This window comes from Dama dama, chromosome 9, assembly GCF_033118175.1.
Source record: "Dama dama isolate Ldn47 chromosome 9, ASM3311817v1, whole genome shotgun sequence".
NCBI classification, from domain to species: Eukaryota; Metazoa; Chordata; class Mammalia; order Artiodactyla; family Cervidae; genus Dama; species Dama dama.
Window position 1 is genome coordinate 109,475,817 of NC_083689.1, and position 19,802 is coordinate 109,495,618.

General features: G+C 47.1%; 1 protein-coding gene across 1 annotated transcript in view; it reads right to left on the bottom strand.

The window, feature by feature from the left end:
- Positions 1-19,802, bottom strand: part of TMEM232 (transmembrane protein 232) — a 249,098-nt gene that overhangs the window by 103,252 nt on the left and 126,044 nt on the right. Inside the window, exon 11 of the mRNA XM_061149508.1 lies at positions 9,099-9,343. Coding sequence (XP_061005491.1) covers positions 9,099-9,343 — 245 coding nt within the window. The remainder of the gene's footprint in view (positions 1-9,098; positions 9,344-19,802) is intronic.

A 19,802-nucleotide genomic window follows, 5' to 3' on the forward strand; every position in this document is an offset into this window, starting at 1 on the left:
CGCGCACCCAGAGAGGCGCGCGCACCCAGAGAGGAGCCCTCACCCAGAGAGGAGCCCTCACCCAGAGAGGCGCGCGCACCCAGAGAGGAGCCCTCACCCAGAGAGGCGCGCGCACCCAGAGAGGAGCCCGCACCCAGAGAGGAGCCCGCACCCAGAGAGGCGCGCACCCAGAGAGGAGCCCGCACCCAGAGAGGAGCGCGCACCCAGAGAGGAGCCCGCACCCAGAGAGGAGCCCGCACCCAGAGAGGCGCGCACCCAGAGAGGAGCCCGCACCCAGAGAGGAGCCCGCACCCAGAGAGGAGCCCGCACCCAGAGAGGAGCCCGCACCCAGAGAGGCGCGCGCACCCAGAGAGGAGCGCGCACCCAGAGAGGAGCCCGCACCCAGAGAGGCGCGCGCACCCAGAGAGGAGCCCGCACCCAGAGAGGAGCCCGCACCCAGAGAGGAGCGCGCACCCAGAGAGGAGCCCGCACCCAGAGAGGAGCCCGCACCCAGAGAGGAGCCCGCACCCAGAGAGGAGCCCGCACCCAGAGAGGCGCGCGCACCCAGAGAGGAGCCCTCACCCAGAGAGGAGCCCGCACCCAGAGAGGAGCCCGCACCCAGAGAGGAGCCCGCACCCAGAGAGGCGCGCGCACCCAGAGAGGAGCCCGCACCCAGAGAGGCGCCCGCACCCAGAGAGGCGCGCGCACCCAGAGAGGAGCCCGCACCCAGAGAGGCGCGCGCACCCAGAGAGGAGCCCGCACCCAGAGAGGAGCCCGCACCCAGAGAGGAGCCCGCACCCAGAGAGGAGCCCGCACCCAGAGAGGCGCGCGCACCCAGAGAGGAGCCCGCACCCAGAGAGGCGCGCGCACCCAGAGAGGCGCGCGCACCCAGAGAGGAGCCCGCACCCAGAGAGGCGCGCGCACCCAGAGAGGAGCCCGCACCCAGAGAGGAGCCCGCACCCAGAGAGGCACGCGCCCCCAGAGAGGAGCCCGCACCCAGAGAGGAGCCCGCACCCAGAGAGGAGCCCGCACCCAGAGAGGAGCCCGCACCCAGAGAGGCGCGCGCACCCAGAGAGGAGCGCGCACCCAGAGAGGAGCCCGCACCCAGAGAGGCGCGCGCACCCAGAGAGGAGCCCGCACCCAGAGAGGAGCCCGCACCCAGAGAGGAGCCCGCACCCAGAGAGGCGCGCGCACCCAGAGAGGAGCCCGCACCCAGAGAGGCGCGCGCACCCAGAGAGGAGCCCGCACCCAGAGAGGAGCCCGCACCCAGAGAGGAGCCCGCACCCAGAGAGGCGCGCGCACCCAGAGAGGAGCCCGCACCCAGAGAGGCGCGCGCACCCAGAGAGGAGCCCGCACCCAGAGAGGAGCCCGCACCCAGAGAGGAGCCCGCACCCAGAGAGGCGCGCGCACCCAGAGAGGAGCCCGCACCCAGAGAGGCGCGCGCACCCAGAGAGGCGCCCGCACCCAGAGAGGAGCCCGCACCCAGAGAGGAGCCCGCACCCAGAGAGGCGCGCGCACCCAGAGAGGAGCCCGCACCCAGAGAGGCGCGCGCACCCAGAGAGGAGCCCGCACCCAGAGAGGAGCCCGCACCCAGAGAGGCGCGCGCACCCAGAGAGGAGCCCGCACCCAGAGAGGCGCGCGCACCCAGAGAGGAGCCCGCACCCAGAGAGGAGCCCGCACCCAGAGAGGAGCCCGCACCCAGAGAGGCGCGCGCCCCCAGAGAGGAGCCCGCACCCAGAGAGGAGCCCGCACCCAGAGAGGAGCCCGCACCCAGAGAGGCGCGCGCACCCAGAGAGGAGCGCGCACCCAGAGAGGAGCCCGCACCCAGAGAGGCGCGCGCCCCCAGAGAGGAGCCCGCACCCAGAGAGGAGCCCGCACCCAGAGAGGAGCCCGCACCCAGAGAGGCGCGCGCCCCCAGAGAGGAGCCCGCACCCAGAGAGGAGCCCGCACCCAGAGAGGAGCCCGCACCCAGAGAGGCGCGCGCACCCAGAGAGGAGCGCGCACCCAGAGAGGAGCCCGCACCCAGAGAGGCGTGCGCCCCCAGAGAGGAGCCCGCACCCAGAGAGGCGCGCGCCCCCAGAGAGGAGCCCGCACCCAGAGAGGCGCGCGCCCCCAGAGAGGAGCCCGCACCCAGAGAGGAGCCCGCACCCAGAGAGGAGCCCGCACCCAGAGAGGCGCGCGCACCCAGAGAGGAGCCCGCACCCAGAGAGGCGCGCGCACCCAGAGAGGCGCGCGCCCCCAGAGAGGAGCCCGCCCCCAGAGAGGCGCGCGCCCCCAGAGAGGAGCCCGCACCCAGAGAGGAGCCCGCACCCAGAGAGGAGCCCGCACCCAGAGAGGCGCGCGCCCCCAGAGAGGAGCCCGCACCCAGAGAGGCGCCCGCACCCAGAGAGGAGCCCGCACCCAGAGAGGAGCCCGCACCCAGAGAGGAGCCCGCACCCAGAGAGGCGCGCGCCCCCAGAGAGGAGCCCGCACCCAGAGAGGCGCCCGCACCCAGAGAGGAGCCCGCACCCAGAGAGGAGCCCGCACCCAGAGAGGAGCGCGCACCCAGAGAGGAGCCCGCACCCAGAGAGGCGCGCGCCCCCAGAGAGGAGCCCGCACCCAGAGAGGAGCCCGCACCCAGAGAGGAGCGCGCACCCAGAGAGGAGCCCGCACCCAGAGAGGAGCCCGCACCCAGAGAGGCGCGCGCCCCCAGAGAGGAGCCCGCACCCAGAGAGGCGCCCGCACCCAGAGAGGAGCCCGCCCCCAGAGAGGAGCCCGCACCCAGAGAGGCGCCCGCACCCAGAGAGGCGCGCGCCCCCAGAGAGGAGCCCGCACCCAGAGAGGCGCGCGCACCCAGAGAGGAGCCCGCACCCAGAGAGGCACGCGCACCCAGAGAGGAGCCCGCACCCAGAGAGGCGCGCGCACCCAGAGAGGAGCCCGCACCCAGAGAGGAGCCCGCACCCAGAGAGGAGCCCGCACCCAGAGAGGCGCGCGCCCCCAGAGAGGAGCCCGCACCCAGAGAGGAGCCCGCACCCAGAGAGGCGCCCACACCCAGAGAGGAGCCTGCACCCAGAGAGGCGCGCACCCAGAGAGGAGCCCGCACCCAGAGAGGAGCCCGCACCCAGAGAGGAGCCCGCACCCAGAGAGGCGCGCGCCCCCAGAGAGGAGCCCGCACCCAGAGAGGCGCGCGCACCCAGAGAGGAGCCCGCACCCAGAGAGGCACGCGCACCCAGAGAGGAGCCCGCACCCAGAGAGGAGCCCGCACCCAGAGAGGAGTGCGCACCCAGGAGGCGCACGCACCCGGAGAGGCGCGCGCACCCAGAGAGGAGCCCGCACCCAGAGAGGAGCCCGCACCCAGAGAGGCGCGAGCACCCAGAGAGGCGCGCGCACCCAGAGAGGAGCCAGCACCCAGAGAGGCACGCGCACCCAGGAGGCGCACGCACCCGGAGAGGCGCGCGCACCCAGAGAGGAGCCCGCACCCAGAGAGGAGCCCGCACCCAGAGAGGCGCGCGCACCCAGAGAGGCGCGCGCACCCAGAGAGGAGCCCGCACCCAGAGAGGCACGCGCACCCAGAGAGGAGCCCGCACCCAGAGAGGAGCCCGCACCCAGAGAGGCACGCGCACCCAGAGAGGCACGCGCACCCAGAGAGGAGCCCGCACCCAGAGAGGAGCCCGCACCCAGAGAGGAGCCCGCACCCAGAGAGGCGCGCACCCAGAGAGGAGCCCGCACCCAGAGAGGAGCCCGCACCCAGAGAGGCGCCCGCACCCAGAGAGGAGCCCGCACCCAGAGAGGCGCGCGCCCCCAGAGAGGAGCCCGCACCCAGAGAGGAGCCCGCACCCAGAGAGGCGCGCGCACCCAGAGAGGAGCCCGCACCCAGAGAGGCGCGCGCACCCAGAGAGGAGCCCGCACCCAGAGAGGAGCCCGCACCCAGAGAGGCGCGCGCACCCAGAGAGGAGCCCGCACCCAGAGAGGAGCCCGCACCCAGAGAGGAGCCCGCACCCAGAGAGGAGCCCGCACCCAGAGAGGAGCGCGCACCCAGAGAGGAGCCCGCACCCAGAGAGGAGCCCGCACCCAGAGAGGAGCCCGCACCCAGAGAGGAGCCCGCACCCAGAGAGGAGCCCGCACCCAGAGAGGCGCGCACCCAGAGAGGCGCGCACCCAGAGAGGAGCCCGCACCCAGAGAGGAGCCCGCACCCAGAGAGGAGCCCGCACCCAGAGAGGCGCGCGCCCCCAGAGAGGAGCCCGCACCCAGAGAGGAGCGCGCACCCAGAGAGGAGCCCGCACCCAGAGAGGAGCCCGCACCCAGAGAGGCGCGCGCCCCCAGAGAGGAGCCCGCACCCAGAGAGGAGCCCGCACCCAGAGAGGAGCGCGCACCCAGAGAGGCGCGCGCACCCAGAGAGGAGCCCGCACCCAGAGAGGCGCGCGCACCCAGAGAGGAGCCCGCACCCAGAGAGGAGCCCGCACCCAGAGAGGCGCGCGCCCCCAGAGAGGAGCCCGCACCCAGAGAGGAGCGCGCACCCAGAGAGGAGCCCGCACCCAGAGAGGAGCCCGCACCCAGAGAGGCGCGCGCCCCCAGAGAGGAGCCCGCACCCAGAGAGGAGCCCGCACCCAGAGAGGAGCGCGCACCCAGAGAGGCGCGCGCACCCAGAGAGGAGCCCGCACCCAGAGAGGAGCCCGCACCCAGAGAGGCGCGCGCCCCCAGAGAGGAGCGCGCACCCAGAGAGGAGCGCGCCCCGCCCGCCACCGCTGAGGACGGCCCAGTGCAGCAGTGACCCCACACAGCTAAGGAGATGATAATTTTAAAACGCTCCTCAATCAAAATCAAGTGCTGAAAACCAAGTACAGAAATTGCAAAAGCTATTTATAAGAAAGTCTTTTCTTATGACTTATGACTTTTCTTATGACTTACAAGTCTTTTCTCGTGACAAGATAAGTGTTTTGTTTGTTTCTGTTGCTGTTTTAACACCAGCTCAAGCATTTGCCATCAGATGACGTCCACACGAGGGGAAGAAATCCGCACAGTCGACTCAGAAGTCCGAATGCATTCGTTTAAGTTCAGACTTGAGCACTTAACAGTTACACGTGTGTGGGCAAATTCCTTAATCTCTCTGTATTCATGTCTCCAAAATGGAGATTTTAACGATATATAAAATGGATAAAATAATGTCTGCATCTAAGGGTAGTGCTTAGCATGGCGCCTTGTTTATAAAATGCACTCAGGTAGGGAGGCAAACAGAACTGCCTAACTTTCACACTGGAGATTCATCTTGAATACTCTGGCAACTTGTCTACTAGAACTAGGATTCTAAGAGTCTCCTACCTTGTACATCCAACTTCTGAGGAGCCAAATGGCCTCCTATCACAACCACTAAGAGCACTTCCCAAGGGCCCAAGTCCTGAGCATCTGACATTTCCAGCTGATGCCCATCTCAGGGGCTTCCCAGGCGATGCTAGTGGTAAAGACTCTGCCTGCCAGTCAGGTGATATAAGAGACCCAGGTTCAGTCCCTGAGTCAGGAAAATCCCCTGGAGGAGGGCATGGTAATCCACTCCAGTATTCTTGCCTGGAGAATCCCATGGACAGAGGAGCCTGGGGGGCTACAGTCCATGGGGTCACACAGATTCAAACACAACTGAAGTGACTTAGCATGCATGCCCACCTCAGATGACTTGGTAACCGAACCCAAATATTAATCTCTTCCATGAGAAGGCAATTTTCACTCATATTAAAAGGTAGAGTAGCATTCAGACAGTGTCTCTCCCCTCAAAATGCAAATCCAGTGGAACACCCAATTGCTTCCCCAGACTCAGCATCCCTCCCGGGGACAGTGAGAGGTGGGGACCGGTTGCCCCTTCACCGCTGGTCTCTCCAGTTCAGGCAAGTCCAGTTGCTCAGTCGTGTCCGACTCTTTGTGACCCCATGAACCGCAGCATGCCAGGCCTCCCTGCCCATCACCAGCTCCCGGAGTTTACTTAAACTCATGTCCATTGAGTTGGTGGTACCATCCAACCAGCTCATCCTCTGTCATCCCCTTCTCCTCCCACCTTCAATCTTTCCCAGCATCAGGGTCTTTTCAAATGAGTCAGTTCTTTCCGTCAGGTGGCCTAAGTATTGGGGTTTCAGCTTCAACATCAGTCCTTCCAATGAACACTCAGGACTGATCTCCTTTAGGATGGACTGGTTGGATCTCCTTGCAGTCCAAGGGACTCTCAAGACTCTTTACTGGTCTCTCCAGTAAAGCCTCCCCAATGCAACATTGCAGTAACCTTCTTTTCCCACCTTGTCTCCATTCAGTAAATGTTAGCTAATCTGAGTTCCTCTACCTTGGAACTGGCTCCTTTTATAAAGGAGGCTGCATAGGAAATGCAGTAGCCTTTGGAAGGACTGCTCTGTTCAGGAAGTCAGCTATGTCAAACGTCCTGCCTGTACACCTACGGATGTTCTCGGCCCATTCTTGTGAGTTTCATCTGGGCTCTCTTCCAGGTGCCGGTCTTACGAATGAAGTCTTGTGATATAAAATTGGTGAGCAAACTAAGCCTAATCAGAGATAAAGTTCTAAGTCAATATTCTCCTAGTCTTTACATGAGTGCAAATAACTACGTTTGTGAATTTTTAGGGATTCAAGGCATAAGCCTAGAAAACACACCTCCAATAAACCTCAGAAGCCAAAAAGTATAAATGTAGAGACTGGTTTTTGAAAATTTGATCTTCAGAGTTCTGAATTCTCAGCCTTAAGGTAGATTGAAGATAGTTTTACTGACAAAGAGGGAAAAGGAAAAAACAACAACTATGTTTTGAAGTGAAAGCATTCTATGTCTCGGTTTAGGGCTGCTGTTCCATAGTAAAGAAACAATGATTTTCTCATTTTTTAAAAAATGCTGAGGGGAAAACGAGCGTGCATCCAACAGCATGTACCATGAAAAGCAACGCCCCCCCCCCCCCAAATTTAATGTACAGAGCAAAACAATGAACCCCTAATAGACAGTAAAGACTGTTCAGCCAGGCCTGACTGAGCCTCGTCTTGAAGGCCCTGTTCCGCTCACATCCGCTGCACCCCGGGGTGAGTTCACCCCTAACTGGAGCTGGTAACACGCACAACTCCAGGGGGCGCTGTGCCCTGCTCTATGGCAAGAAGGGCGCGATGTGAGAGGCGCCCTGTGCCACGCTGAGGGGCCTCTGCCGGAGGGCAGCTCGGCTCTCGTTCGACTCAGAGACTCTGATTTTTAGAGGCTGTAATGAGCTGTGGAAAAGTAAAAATGCGTAAAGGAGATCGTTTTTTCACAGATGGGTGACGAATGAGTCCCCCTTATGCAACGAAGCGTGGGCCCTGAGAAGACACTGCCCCAAGCCTGCGGCGCCGCGGGCTCTGTGGTCCCGGCCCGGCCCGGGCTCTCGCTTCTCTCCGACCCGGCGGAGCCTCCTCCCGGTCCCAGGCCCCTCCCCAGGTCTATCCCCGCTGTGCTTTCCACCCTCAGCGCAGCTCGCCACTGCTTGTATCTTCTCCCCCTCCTTTCCACCTCTTTCACCTTCCTTCCTGCTCCTACTTTTCATTTCTCTGTTCTGCCCTTTAAAGCATTCCCGACCTGTGTCCTTGTCTCTCTCTAGCCCCTTACTTATGTGTCCCAGCAGGCGCATCTCCATCCTCCTTTTCACTGTCTCTTTACCTTTCCCCTCACTGTTCTTTACTATCCTTTAAAGTAATTGTAAAATTACTTTAGAACATAGAAAAAGAAAATAAATGGGCATTTCGTATTTGATAGACATTTAACATCAGCAAAAATGTTGACAGCAGATAGATTACTCAATAAACATTGTTGGAACATCGAATAATCACACAGATCAACATTTCACATCACATACCAAAAAAAAAAAAAAAAAAAATCCACATCATTAAAGTGTCCAAAACAAATCCTTAAAAGTACTAGAAGATTCCATACCCCACTCCTAAAATTGAGAGGAAGAAACTCCATGAGTTCAATTTCTATTAAAGTATTGAAAAGATATGCTATTTTAATATCATCTCTGCTACAAAACCACCACTTTGACTTACCTTCGCATCATTAAAACACGTCTGAAAATATAGAAAATATAGACCAGTGGAAGGAAACTAAAGCTGTTAATAAAAATGTGAGAGCCTAAATGAGGGAGTACAAACCATAATCCATGTTTAAATGTCAGAGCACTCTCAAACACCATTTGTAAGTGTAGCTTAACTGGAATTAATATCAAGACATCAATTTTCTTAAAATGATAACACTAGGAACTCCAGTGTCACACAAAGTGCCAACATCACCCAGTCCATTTTTACTCATATACCGATTTGTCAAAATAAGTCAGGGCCTCCTGCATTGTTTACACAAGCTTATCTGCAGTTGAAACCATGATTAGGACATGGTGACAACAAGGAACGTCACTTGAAATGTTAGAAAAAGGTTTTCTTAAAACAAAAATTTCTAACTAAAATTCAAATGCACCTTGAAAATAATTATTTTTAAGAATAATAACAAAATAGAAGAAAATTTTTGAGGCGATGAATAGACTTATGGCATAAGTGCTATAATGGTTTCCCAACTGCATACTTATCAGTTTGTAAGCATTAAATATGTACAGTTTTGCACATCAGTCGTACCTCAGTAAGGCAATTTTTAAAAAGGAAAAATAAACACTAGGAGAAATATGACAATATTTTAATCTCAAAATGAAAAGAATTTTCCTAAACAGACTTAAGAAATCCATAAACCACAATCAAAAATGGAGAGAAAATTTAAAATGTACTCATCATTTCTTATATTAATATTTTATAGACCTTGGAAGGATACACAGTGATTAATAATAGGGAGAAATAGGGGTGAACTAGGCAAATGTAGGTCACTATGGAAGAGAAGCTTTCACTTTAATAAAACAGTGATTTATATTACACAATAATACCTATTTTAAGCACGAGGAAACACTTTCTGAGAAAGGAATACTTGCTCATGATAAAATATCTAGATAAAATATCTAGAAGGTGATGAAGCCAAGATTTGAATCAAAAAAGGAAAACTGAGTTACATAAAGTGGCACATGATTATGGGTAATTCACAGGATTCCAAAATGCTATGTTAGAATAACAGAAATATTTTGAATAGTGCATCACCTTACCTTACAGTAAAACGTAGGACTGTCTTCTTCATGGAATCCTGCGTTTTGTTCATATCTTTCCTTTGATACCGTTTCAGTGGTTTTTTCAGAGGAAGAAGACAGGCATCCACAGAAGGGAAGAACAGTTTGGAAAGCACGCTGGCAATTCTCCAGCCTATATATTTGGAGAAACTTTCATCCCCTGTATTTGATGACACTTTTGTACTATAACTTGTGAAAGGATCAGTTGGGTCATTTATCTCCGCCTGTTTAAATAAAAAAAAAAAAAGTAAAAACATAGAATTAAATGAGAGAAAAATAATGCATTATTAAATAAAAGGTAAAATATATATTTATTTTCTTTGACTAGGAAAGAAATATTCTTCCTATTAAATAAAAATAAGCTTTAAAGGAGAAAAATGCATTTTCTCAAAAGATTTTAAAAATCATAGCAAGAATTTTCAACAACAACAAAAAACTATTAAGCATGACGGAAATTAGCCTTGAAATTTTTTAAATGTAATGATATAATTTCTATTTTAAATCTGTATACTTCCCATACAATAATTTCATAAGCATTTATAATACTAACTTAGTAAGAAAGTAAGCAATCAGTTGAAGCATTGATAATATAGATGTTTTATTAGGTCAGAATTTCATTTCTCTCTGTGTAATCTAAACTTTCCCTGAAGTCAACAGAAAATTTCTATAGCATGAAATCTGAGTTAAGTAAAAAACAAAAAGGGCTTTATAGTTAGCTTGTATTGGAAATGTTACAGGATTTAGATTTATATTGAATTATGTCCTAATACAGAAACACACACACACACACACACACAAAACCTTCACAATATCTAAGCAATTTTTATTCATGTAAGAGCAATTTTCTGAATTTTCTTATTTGTGTCCAATAATATCCATGACTGATTTTTAATTATATCTTCTTCTGTAACAGCTAAAGGTACATTTTCTTCAGCTGGAATCAGTAAAAATAAATGAAGATGTAAGTTTCACAATGTCATTTATTATGTTTTTTAGTGTTCACAATATGTTAATATTAAAAATTCTTTCTCATAACTAAGTTAGGTACTGCCTCCTTTTATTTGTTTTTACAGTTTTATTTAATATTATCCATCTTCAAGCAGCTCATTACTAGTCACTCAGGATTCATTTTAAATATCTGTAGATCCTACAGTAGAAAATGAAGAATGAAAAATGTTTTCTTCATATGAACATCTACCTAACCTCTTTAGGATTCCAAGATCAGGGCTAGCACAGTGAAATTACTATTTAAAGACTTAACTATTGCATTATCTCAGCTTCCTTGATGGCTCAGCGGGTAAAGAATCTGCCTGCAATGCAGGAGACACAGGAGACACAGGTTCAGTCCCTGGGTCAGGAAGATCCCCTGGAGGAGGAAGCGACAACCCACTCCAGTATTTCTTGCCTGAATAATCCCATGGACAGAGAAGCCGGGTGGGTTACAGTCCAAAGGGTCGCAAAGAGTCAGACATGACTGACTGAATGATTTCATTATCTAGACAAAATTACAGTGGAAAAAATGAAAACAATCTTAAGATTAAGACTGAACAAGTAAAGGTTTAAAGCAATAAGGAAAACAGAAAAAGGCAGAGTAAATAATGCAGAAGACTGAAAGGATAAGAAAGAATAACAGGCAAAACATATGTAAAAAGGATGTGGTGAAAATCATGCAAGTAGGTAAGCATCAAAATAATGAAATGAAGACTCAAAGTAGCCTCTAAGTGCTAGAAAATTAATACTGACCTTTAAAAAAAGAGGGCTATATTTTCACTATTTCAGAAAAAGAACATTATCACCAGCCTTTTTTGATATATACCTACTCTTAAATATCTTTGATTTCCATTATCTCTGGATATTGAAATCAGTATACAATTCCGTTTATACTATTCCCAGTGTGTATCTTGCTTATTAACCAGGTCAAGATCATGGAAAGAGCATTCAATTTGAAACAAGAAATTAAATGTGCCTAGGACACTCAGTAGCTGTGGTGATTTTTAGGACATTATTTAAGGTCTCAAAGTCTGCATGTCCCATTGATAAAATAGTTATCACAATACCTGGGCTATTTATTCTGCTCCATTTCTGTGGATTAACTTTTTCATAAGAAAAGGTAGTTCAAAATCAATAACACCATATAGTACAAATATATTACTAAGAGCTCTTCCATTGCTAAGAGAATATGAATGAATGAGTGTCTGAGTAAATGAATAAACCAACAAAAGTAGTGTCTTCTCATCACATAATTTCGGGTAACTACATCGTTTCCAGGAGAGCACTGCTGAGTATCACAGAATCTTCACGCCCTTCTCACTCCGTCTCACTTGGCTGCGCTTTGCCTTCTGCCCTCCTGGACGGGTTATAGACCCAGAGGCCAGCTCTCTCCCAGAGCAGCATGAAGACTGCCACAGCCTCCACCATGGTTCCCTACTTGAAATCTCAGGTTAGTTTTCCTCCCTCAGTGATTTCCAAGGCATTCAACTTATGGAAATGTAATTTCAAATACTGGTCAAATGCATATTGGCCTTATCTATAAAAGGTTTTGTTTGCTTTCCTGCAGGAAGAAGCCAGAAAAGAAGATGGACTTTGCCGTTAGAAAGATCTGAAATCAGGTCTAGCTATTCCACTTACTAATTAAGGATGCAACTTGCAGAATTTAGTTAATCTCTCCAAGTCTATGTTTTGGGTTCAGTTTGGTTCCACCGTGTTTTTCATTTGTGACGTAGAGATAATAATAACCACCCCTTAGAGTTTTGTGAGGGTTCACTTAGATAACAAAGGGTGATCTGTCTAGCCAACAGTGAGATGCTCAACAGGCATCATGCTTTCAGGGGTACCCCAAGATGGACACTGATGCTCTGCTTTTATGAGGTGCTCCCACCACTGACCTTGAGAAGCCTCATCCACCCTCTTCAGCCAAAGACAAGTTTATTACAGAGTCACTTTCATATTAGCAAATTTATCAAATAGGATTATAATTATACTTCCAGAGTAATCTCTATTCTAAAGAATCTTCTTTCTTCTTGAGCTATTATCCTGCTTTGTTTTTTTTTGTTTTTTTGTTTTTTTGTTTTTTTTTTACCACAATGCAAGGCATGTGGGATCTTAGTTCCCAGACCAGGGATTGAACACATAACCCTAGCATTGGAAGCACAGAGTCTTAACCACAGGGCCACCAGGGAAGACCTATTATTCTCATTTTAAAACTCAGAGACTATGAATTTATTTATGCCAATGATGAATAAGTATGAATCTATACATCTTAGAAGTTAAAGTCGCTCAGTTGTGTCCCACTCTTTGCGACCCTGTGGACTGTAGCCCACCGGGCTCCTCCGTCTATGGGATTCTCCAGGCAAGAATACTGGAATGGGTTGCCATTTCCTTCTCCAGGGGATCTTCACGACCCAGGGATCGAACCCAGGTCTCCTGCATTGCAGGCAGACACTTTAACCTCTGAGCCACCAGGGATACATCTTAGAAGTAAATTTACCCAAAATATTAATGACCACTTTTTAAGTAGACTCCAAAATCACGAAATTACTATTTAGTCTGCCAGTGAGTATTATCCCAAATTCCATCTTTATACATTAATATTCTTATCATGTGTCCCTATTTTTTAACAACGCCATGTAGGCTTTAAAATTCAGGATTCTTCTTATTGCATTGTTGAAACTTGATACTTTTTATTAAGAAACATGGCAATTTTTGATTACCTATGCTAATTTTACTGATTTAGTATTAAAATTGGGAAAGTGGTACTCCTGAAGAGTATTTCTCTCACACACAGATTGTAGCCACATGCAAGGTCAGATTTTTATCCTTCTGTCTTTATTTTGGGCATAATGATGGTAAAAATCATGATTCATTTAGGCTGGCAAGAAGATGGATAACTCAGAGCAGGTGAAATTACCCAAAGAATTGTGATGTAGTAGTAACACAAAAGAAAACAAAATCCTGTCCAGAGTTCTGCATTTCCATCAGTGTTTAGGGAACTGTACTAAACACACTAAAACTGTACTAATTCACACTGCCCTTGACATGAGAGAATAAAAGAGAAAGAAATAGGGTGTTAGGCACTGCAGCATAGTCTGCGTCAAATATTGTCTCCATCCCTGTGTCTCTGTTTTTGGTCTCCACTTGGCCTTAAGTAGACTCAGAGCTGAGAACATTTAATTTATTTGTGAAAATATATATAATTTTTCTTCAAAGTTCAAAATGTAAATGAAAGTGACTCACTGGTGGTCTCAAAAGATTATTGCCTCCAGGAGTTATAAAATCTCACAAAGGAGGACAGCAGTTACTAAAATTGTGGTCCTCAGACCATTATTATTGTCATCGCCTAGGGGCATGTTATAAATAGAGAATTTCAGGCCAAGCTCCTAAATGTATTAAAGTTTAAAAACCACCATTACAGTAGATTAAGAAAAGGACTAGATGGGAATATCCACTTTCCCACTTTAGAGATTGAGTGACCCTGCGCAAGTTACTTCACCTCTCTGAGCATGTTTCTTCGTTCCTAAAATGGGATGATAATACTACTCCCCTTCCTAGGCGCCTGTAAAAGTTAAACACAAGAATTGAATATATTTTCTAGCATAGTGTCTGACACACAAAAGTTCTTCAATAAATACTAGTTCCTTGTTTGTATCTAACTTTAGAGGCAGGATGACACGGAAACGGCAGAACCCTTGGGTTCAGCTCACTCATAGGTGCATCCACACTACTCACTTATTTTAACCTTGTTTGGACTCAGGCTCTCACCTGTATGAGTGGTGACGGTGGTGGAATTATGAGGTTTGGATGAGTTACCTTAGGTAATGTACTTAGTACAGCAGTTGGCGCATTGTAAAAATGCTACAAATATTTTTGTTTTCTTAAGACAATGTGTCTGTTATACTGAAATTCTATCGATAAGTATGTAAAGAAACTGTACACTTCCAAAAATGCATCTCCCTTTCCCCACTCAAGAGTTTCCATTTATGCCTGAAGAAGAACCATACGTGGGGGAAGGGAGAGAGATACTGAGAGAATAGAGACAAATACTGCTGTTGGTTCTGTTTTGCGCTTTACAGAGTGCATTAGGAGTATGGAAATGTCATTAAGAATAAAAACAAATTTTATTTTAAAGACCTCACCATGAAATGTTAACCACCAAGTGCTTACCTAATGAGTCAAAGGTACTCTGAATAAAGTCGCATATTCATTTTAGCTGTACATATTTCCTTTTGATATTTTAGGTCATGTAACAGATGGCAGAGAGCATTTATACATGATGACTTTTCCTAGACGTGCCAACATATGCTGCCGAATTGCCTATACAGTGGAGCCTTGCTCATTGCAAGTCTCCCTGGAAGTATTTCAAACAAAGCACATCAATTAACATTTGTTTATTATGCCACTGTGAGTATATGACAGTTTTTGATTTCTTTCCCAAAAACTCAGGCAACAGTTGGGTTTATATTGAATTTGTTAGATAAAGGGCTCATGTTTAGGGATCTATTTAGAAATGTTTTTCACTTCAAATATGCTATTAAATATCTCACTTCTCATCTAACCTCCATTAAGCATCAAATTTTGTGAACAGATATAAAAAGAATTATAGATGATGGAATGTTATTATGGATTTAAAAAAAAATACAAGACATAAAAGTACACAACACTGTAAAGGATTTACTAGTGATGTAGATAAACTCAGGTATTAAATGTAAACCTTAAATTATTAAATTCAGTAGATTATCATGTGAATTGCATATATATTTTTTTTTTCCTTATTTCTTTTTTTTTTATTATTATTATTTTTTTTTTCCAGTGGGTTTTGTCATACATTGATATGAATCAGCCATGGATTTACATGTATTCCCAATCCCGATCCCCCCTCCCACCTCCCTCTCCACCCGATTCCTCTGGGTCTTCCCAGTGCACCAGGCCGGAGCACTTGTCTCATGCATCCCACCTGGGCTGGTGATCTGTTTCACCATAGATAGTATACATGCTGTTCTTTTGAAATATCCCACCCTCACATTCTCCCACAAAGTTCAAAAGTCTGTTCTGTACTTCTGTGTCTCTTTTTCTGTTTTGCATATAGGGTTATCGTTACCATCTTTCTAAATTCCATATATATGTGTTAGTATGCTGTAATGTTCTTTATCTTTCTGGCTTACTTCACTCTGTATAATGGGCTCCAGCTTCATCCATCTCATTAGGACTGGTTCAAATGAATTCTTTTTAATGGCTGAGTAATATTCCATGGTGTATATGTACCACAGCTTCCTTATCCATTCGTCTGCTGATGGGCATCTAGGTTGCTTCCATGTCCTGACTATTATAAACAGTGCTGTGATGAACATTGGGGTGCACGTGTCTCTTTCAGATCTGGTTTCCTCAGTGTGTATGCCCAGAAGTGGGATTGCTGGGTCATATGGCAGTTCTATTTCCAGTTTCTTAAGAAATCTCCACACTGTTTTCCATAGCAGCTGTACTAGTTTGCATTCCCACCAACAGTGTAAGAGGGTTCCCTTTTCTCCACACCCTCTCCAGCATTTATTGCTTGTAGACTTTTGGATAGCAGCCATCCTGACTGGCGTGTAATGGTACCTCATTGTGGTTTTGATTTGCATTTCTCTAATAATGAGTGATGTTGAGCATCTTTTCATGTGTTTGTTAGCCATCTGTATGTCTTCTTTGGAGAAATGTCTGTTTAGTTCTTTGGCCCATTTTTTGATTGGGTCATTTATTTTTCTGGAATTGAGCTTCAGGAGTTGCTTGTATATTTTTGAGATTAATCCTTTGTCTGTTTCTTCATTTGCTATGATTTTCTCCCAATCTGAGGGCTGTCTTTTCACCTTACTTACAGTTTCCTTTGTAGTGCAAAAGCTTTTAAGTTTCATTAGGTCCCATTTGTTTAGTTTTGCTTTTATTTCCAATATTCTGGGAATATTGGTGGGTCATAGAGGATCTTGCTGTGATTTAAGTCAGAGAGTGTTTTGCCTATGTTCTCCTCTAGGAGTTTTATAGTTTCTGGTCTTACATTTAGATCTTTAATCCATTTTGAGTTTATTTTTGTGTATGGTGTTAGAAAGTGTTCTAGTTTCATTCTTTTACAAGTGGTTGACCAGTTTTCCCAGCACCACTTGTTAAAGAGGTTGTCTTTTTTCCATTGTATATCCTTGCCTCCTTTGTCAAAGATAAGGTGTCCATAGGTTCGTGGATTTATCTCTGGGCTTTCTATTCTGTTCCATTGATCTATATTTCTGTCTTTGTGCCAGTACCATACTGTCTTGATGACTGTGGCTTTGTAGTAGAGTCTGAAGTCAGGCAGGTTGATTCCTCCAGTTCCATTCTTCTTTCTCAAGATTACTTTGGCTATTCGAGGTTTTTTGTATTTCCATACAAATTGTGAAATTCTTTGGTCTAGTTCTGTGAAAAATACCGTTGGTAGCTTGATAGGGATTGCATTGAATCTATAGACTGCTTTGGGTAGAATAGCCATTTTGACAATATTGATTCTTCCAATCCATGAACACGGTATGTTTCTCCATCTGTTTGTGTCCTCTTTGATTTCTTTCATCAGTGTTTTATAGTTTTCTATGTATAGGTCCTTTGTTTCTTTAGGTAGATATACTCCTAAGTATTTTATTCTTTTTGTTGCAATGGTGAATGGTATTGTTTCCTTAATTTCTCTGTCTGTTTTTTCATTGTTAGTATATAGGAATGCAAGGGATTTCTGTGTGTTAATTTTATATCCTGCAACTTTACTATATTCATTGATTAGCTCTAGTAATTTTCTGGTAGAATCTTTAGGGTTTTCTATGTAGAGGATCATGTCATCTGCAAACAGTGAGAGTTTCACTTCTTCTTTTCCTATCTGGATTCATTTTACTTCTTTTTCTGCTCTGATTGCTGTGGCCAGAACTTCCAACACTATGTTGAATAGTAGTGGTGAGAGTGGGCACCCTTGTCTTGTTCCTGATTTCAGGGGAAATGCCTTCAATTTTTCACCATTGAGGGTGATGCTTGCTGTGGGTTTGTCATATAGCATATATATTTTTAAAGTATAAAAAGAGAAAATCTCTCTTAATTCCATAAATATACAAGTATCATCAATCCTTCTGAAATAAATCCTTCCCACTCTAATGTGGCCTATAATTAATGCTGTGATTCACCCTGTGTAGGTAATATGATGATTACCTTACATGAAGCAAGTATCTGGGAGTAAGGTATTAGGAAGGAAAGAATAAACAAAGGTTTTCTATAATCACACTTATTTGCATTAACTGAAATAAGAGTAGAATAAATATTGTAGATCAAAGTATCTGAGGCACAAAGCTTCACTGTATAGTTTTTTTTTTTTTTTTTAATATGCTCTCTGTTCACATTGAACAGTGAGGAAAGATCTGAAGACTAACAGAGGTTTTACCACTTGTATAAGTAAGTTTCTATTTTATGCTACAGCATTTGTTTCCCCAAAGAGATGTGAAGGTGAAGTGCAGGTGATAGTGTTAGTCACCCCGTCGTGTCCAGCACTTTGTGACCTGTGGACTGTCCACTCTTTGGGACCCCATGGACAGTAGCCCGCCAGGCTCCTCTGTCCACGGGAGTCTCCAGGCAAGGATACGGGAGTGAGGAGCCATTCCATTCTACGGGGGATCATCACGACCCAGAGATCGAACCAGGGTCTCCCTCATTACAGGCAGATTCTTCACTGTCTCATTCACCAGGGAGGCCCCAAGAATACTGGAGTGTGTAGCCATCCCTTTCCCAGGGATCAAACGGAGGTCTCCTACACTGCAGGCAGACACTTGACCATATGAGCTACCAGGGGAGCACCAGACAGTAGTGTAAGTGGTTCAGTGGGATGTGGGAATTAGTGGCTAATTTCTCAAAACTAAGGATATTTAGGAATAAGTAACCTTTTTATTTTATTACTGTAAATGTGTTGCCATTATAGGGCCAAAGAAAAGGAAAGAAAACCTTGATTATATCATGCTTATGTTCTACTGTAAAATTAAACCTATAAAGATAAATTGTATAGAAAGTATTCAGACAAGACAGTACAGTTTTAATAAATTCAAAATATTTGCTCTAACATATTATACCTATAGACCAAATGTGCTCATTCTTTTGAAATCATCTTGCTTTGTTTTATTCATATATGTGATTTCGTTGTTTAAGTTATTCCACAGTACCATTATTAATTCACTTAAGAATAGGCAGACTTAAAATATAAGATAAATGAGTATCATTTTCCCCAGGAAAATTAAGCATGAAAGGGAGCTTCCGCTGTAGAATTTAAGGAAGTCAGAAGATCACACGGGAATAATGTAAGAACAGAGTGTTGCCCACGGATGGCAGAGAGAAAACCTGAAAACTGCATAGATACTGATCACTTTGGGCTCCAAAATCACTACAGACGGTGACTGCAGCCATGGAATTAAAAGACGCCTGCTCCTTGGAAGAAAAGCAATGACCTAGACAGTGTATTAAAGAGCAGAGACATTACTTTGCCTGGAAAGGTCCGTCTATTCAAAGCTGTGGCTTTTCTAGTAGTCATGTAAGGATGTGAGAATTGGACAATAAAAAAGGCTGAGCACTGAAGAACTGATACTTTTGAACTGTGGTGTTGGAGAAGACTCTTGAGAGTCCCTTGGACTGCAAGGAGATCCAACCAGTCCATCCTAAAGGAAATCAACCCTGAATATTCACTGGAAGGACTGATGCTGAAACTGAAGCTCTAATACTTTGGCCACCTGATGTGAAGAGCTGGCTCGTTGGAAAGACCCTGATGCTGGGTCTTGAAGATTGAAGGGGATGGCAGAGGATGAGATGGTCGGATGGCATCACTGACTTGATGGACATGAGTTTGAGCAAACCCTGGGAGATGGTGAAAGATGGGGAAACGTGGGGTGCTACAGTCCATGGGGTCGCAAAGAGTCAGACATGACTGAGCAACTGAACTGAACAGCACTTTGACTTTTTGAATAATTAGCTTTGTAGAATTTAAAGGAGTTAGTTTAGACATTGTTAGTACTGAACCTAGTATAGACATGTTAATATGTAACTTGACATTAAAATTATATTACCTTGAGACTTCCCTAGTGGTTCAGTGGTTAAGGCTCCACACTTCTATTGCAGGGGGCCTGGGTACAATCCCTGGTCAGGGAACCAGATACCACATGCTGCAACTAAAGAGTCTGCATGCTGCTGCTGCTGCTGCTGCTGCTAAGTCACTTCAGTCGTGTCCGACCCTGTGTGACCCCACAGACAGCAGCCCACCAGGCTTCCCGGTCCCTGGGAATCTCCAGGCAAGAACACCGGAGTGGGTTGCCATTTCCTGAAACTAAAAAAAAAAAAAAAAAAAACTCACGTGCCACAATGAAGACTGAAGATCCCACATGTGGCATAGCCAAACAAATAAATATTTTTAAAATTTATGTATTAGCTAAAAATAAGTTGGAAAAATTTGATGAGTAAAGTCATAAAAATGATGCAAGGAAAAACATTATATAGGAAAAGAATAAACAGCAATTGATTAGACACTTTCTCCTATCCATACCAAAATAGAATTCTTGGCCAACAAACCTACCCTTTAGAATCAAATTGAATACAACCCTTCTGTCAGCAAAAACTGACAGAATTAGCCACCAGCCAATGCTCGTGAAAAGAATACGAAAGGATTTTCTTTGAGCA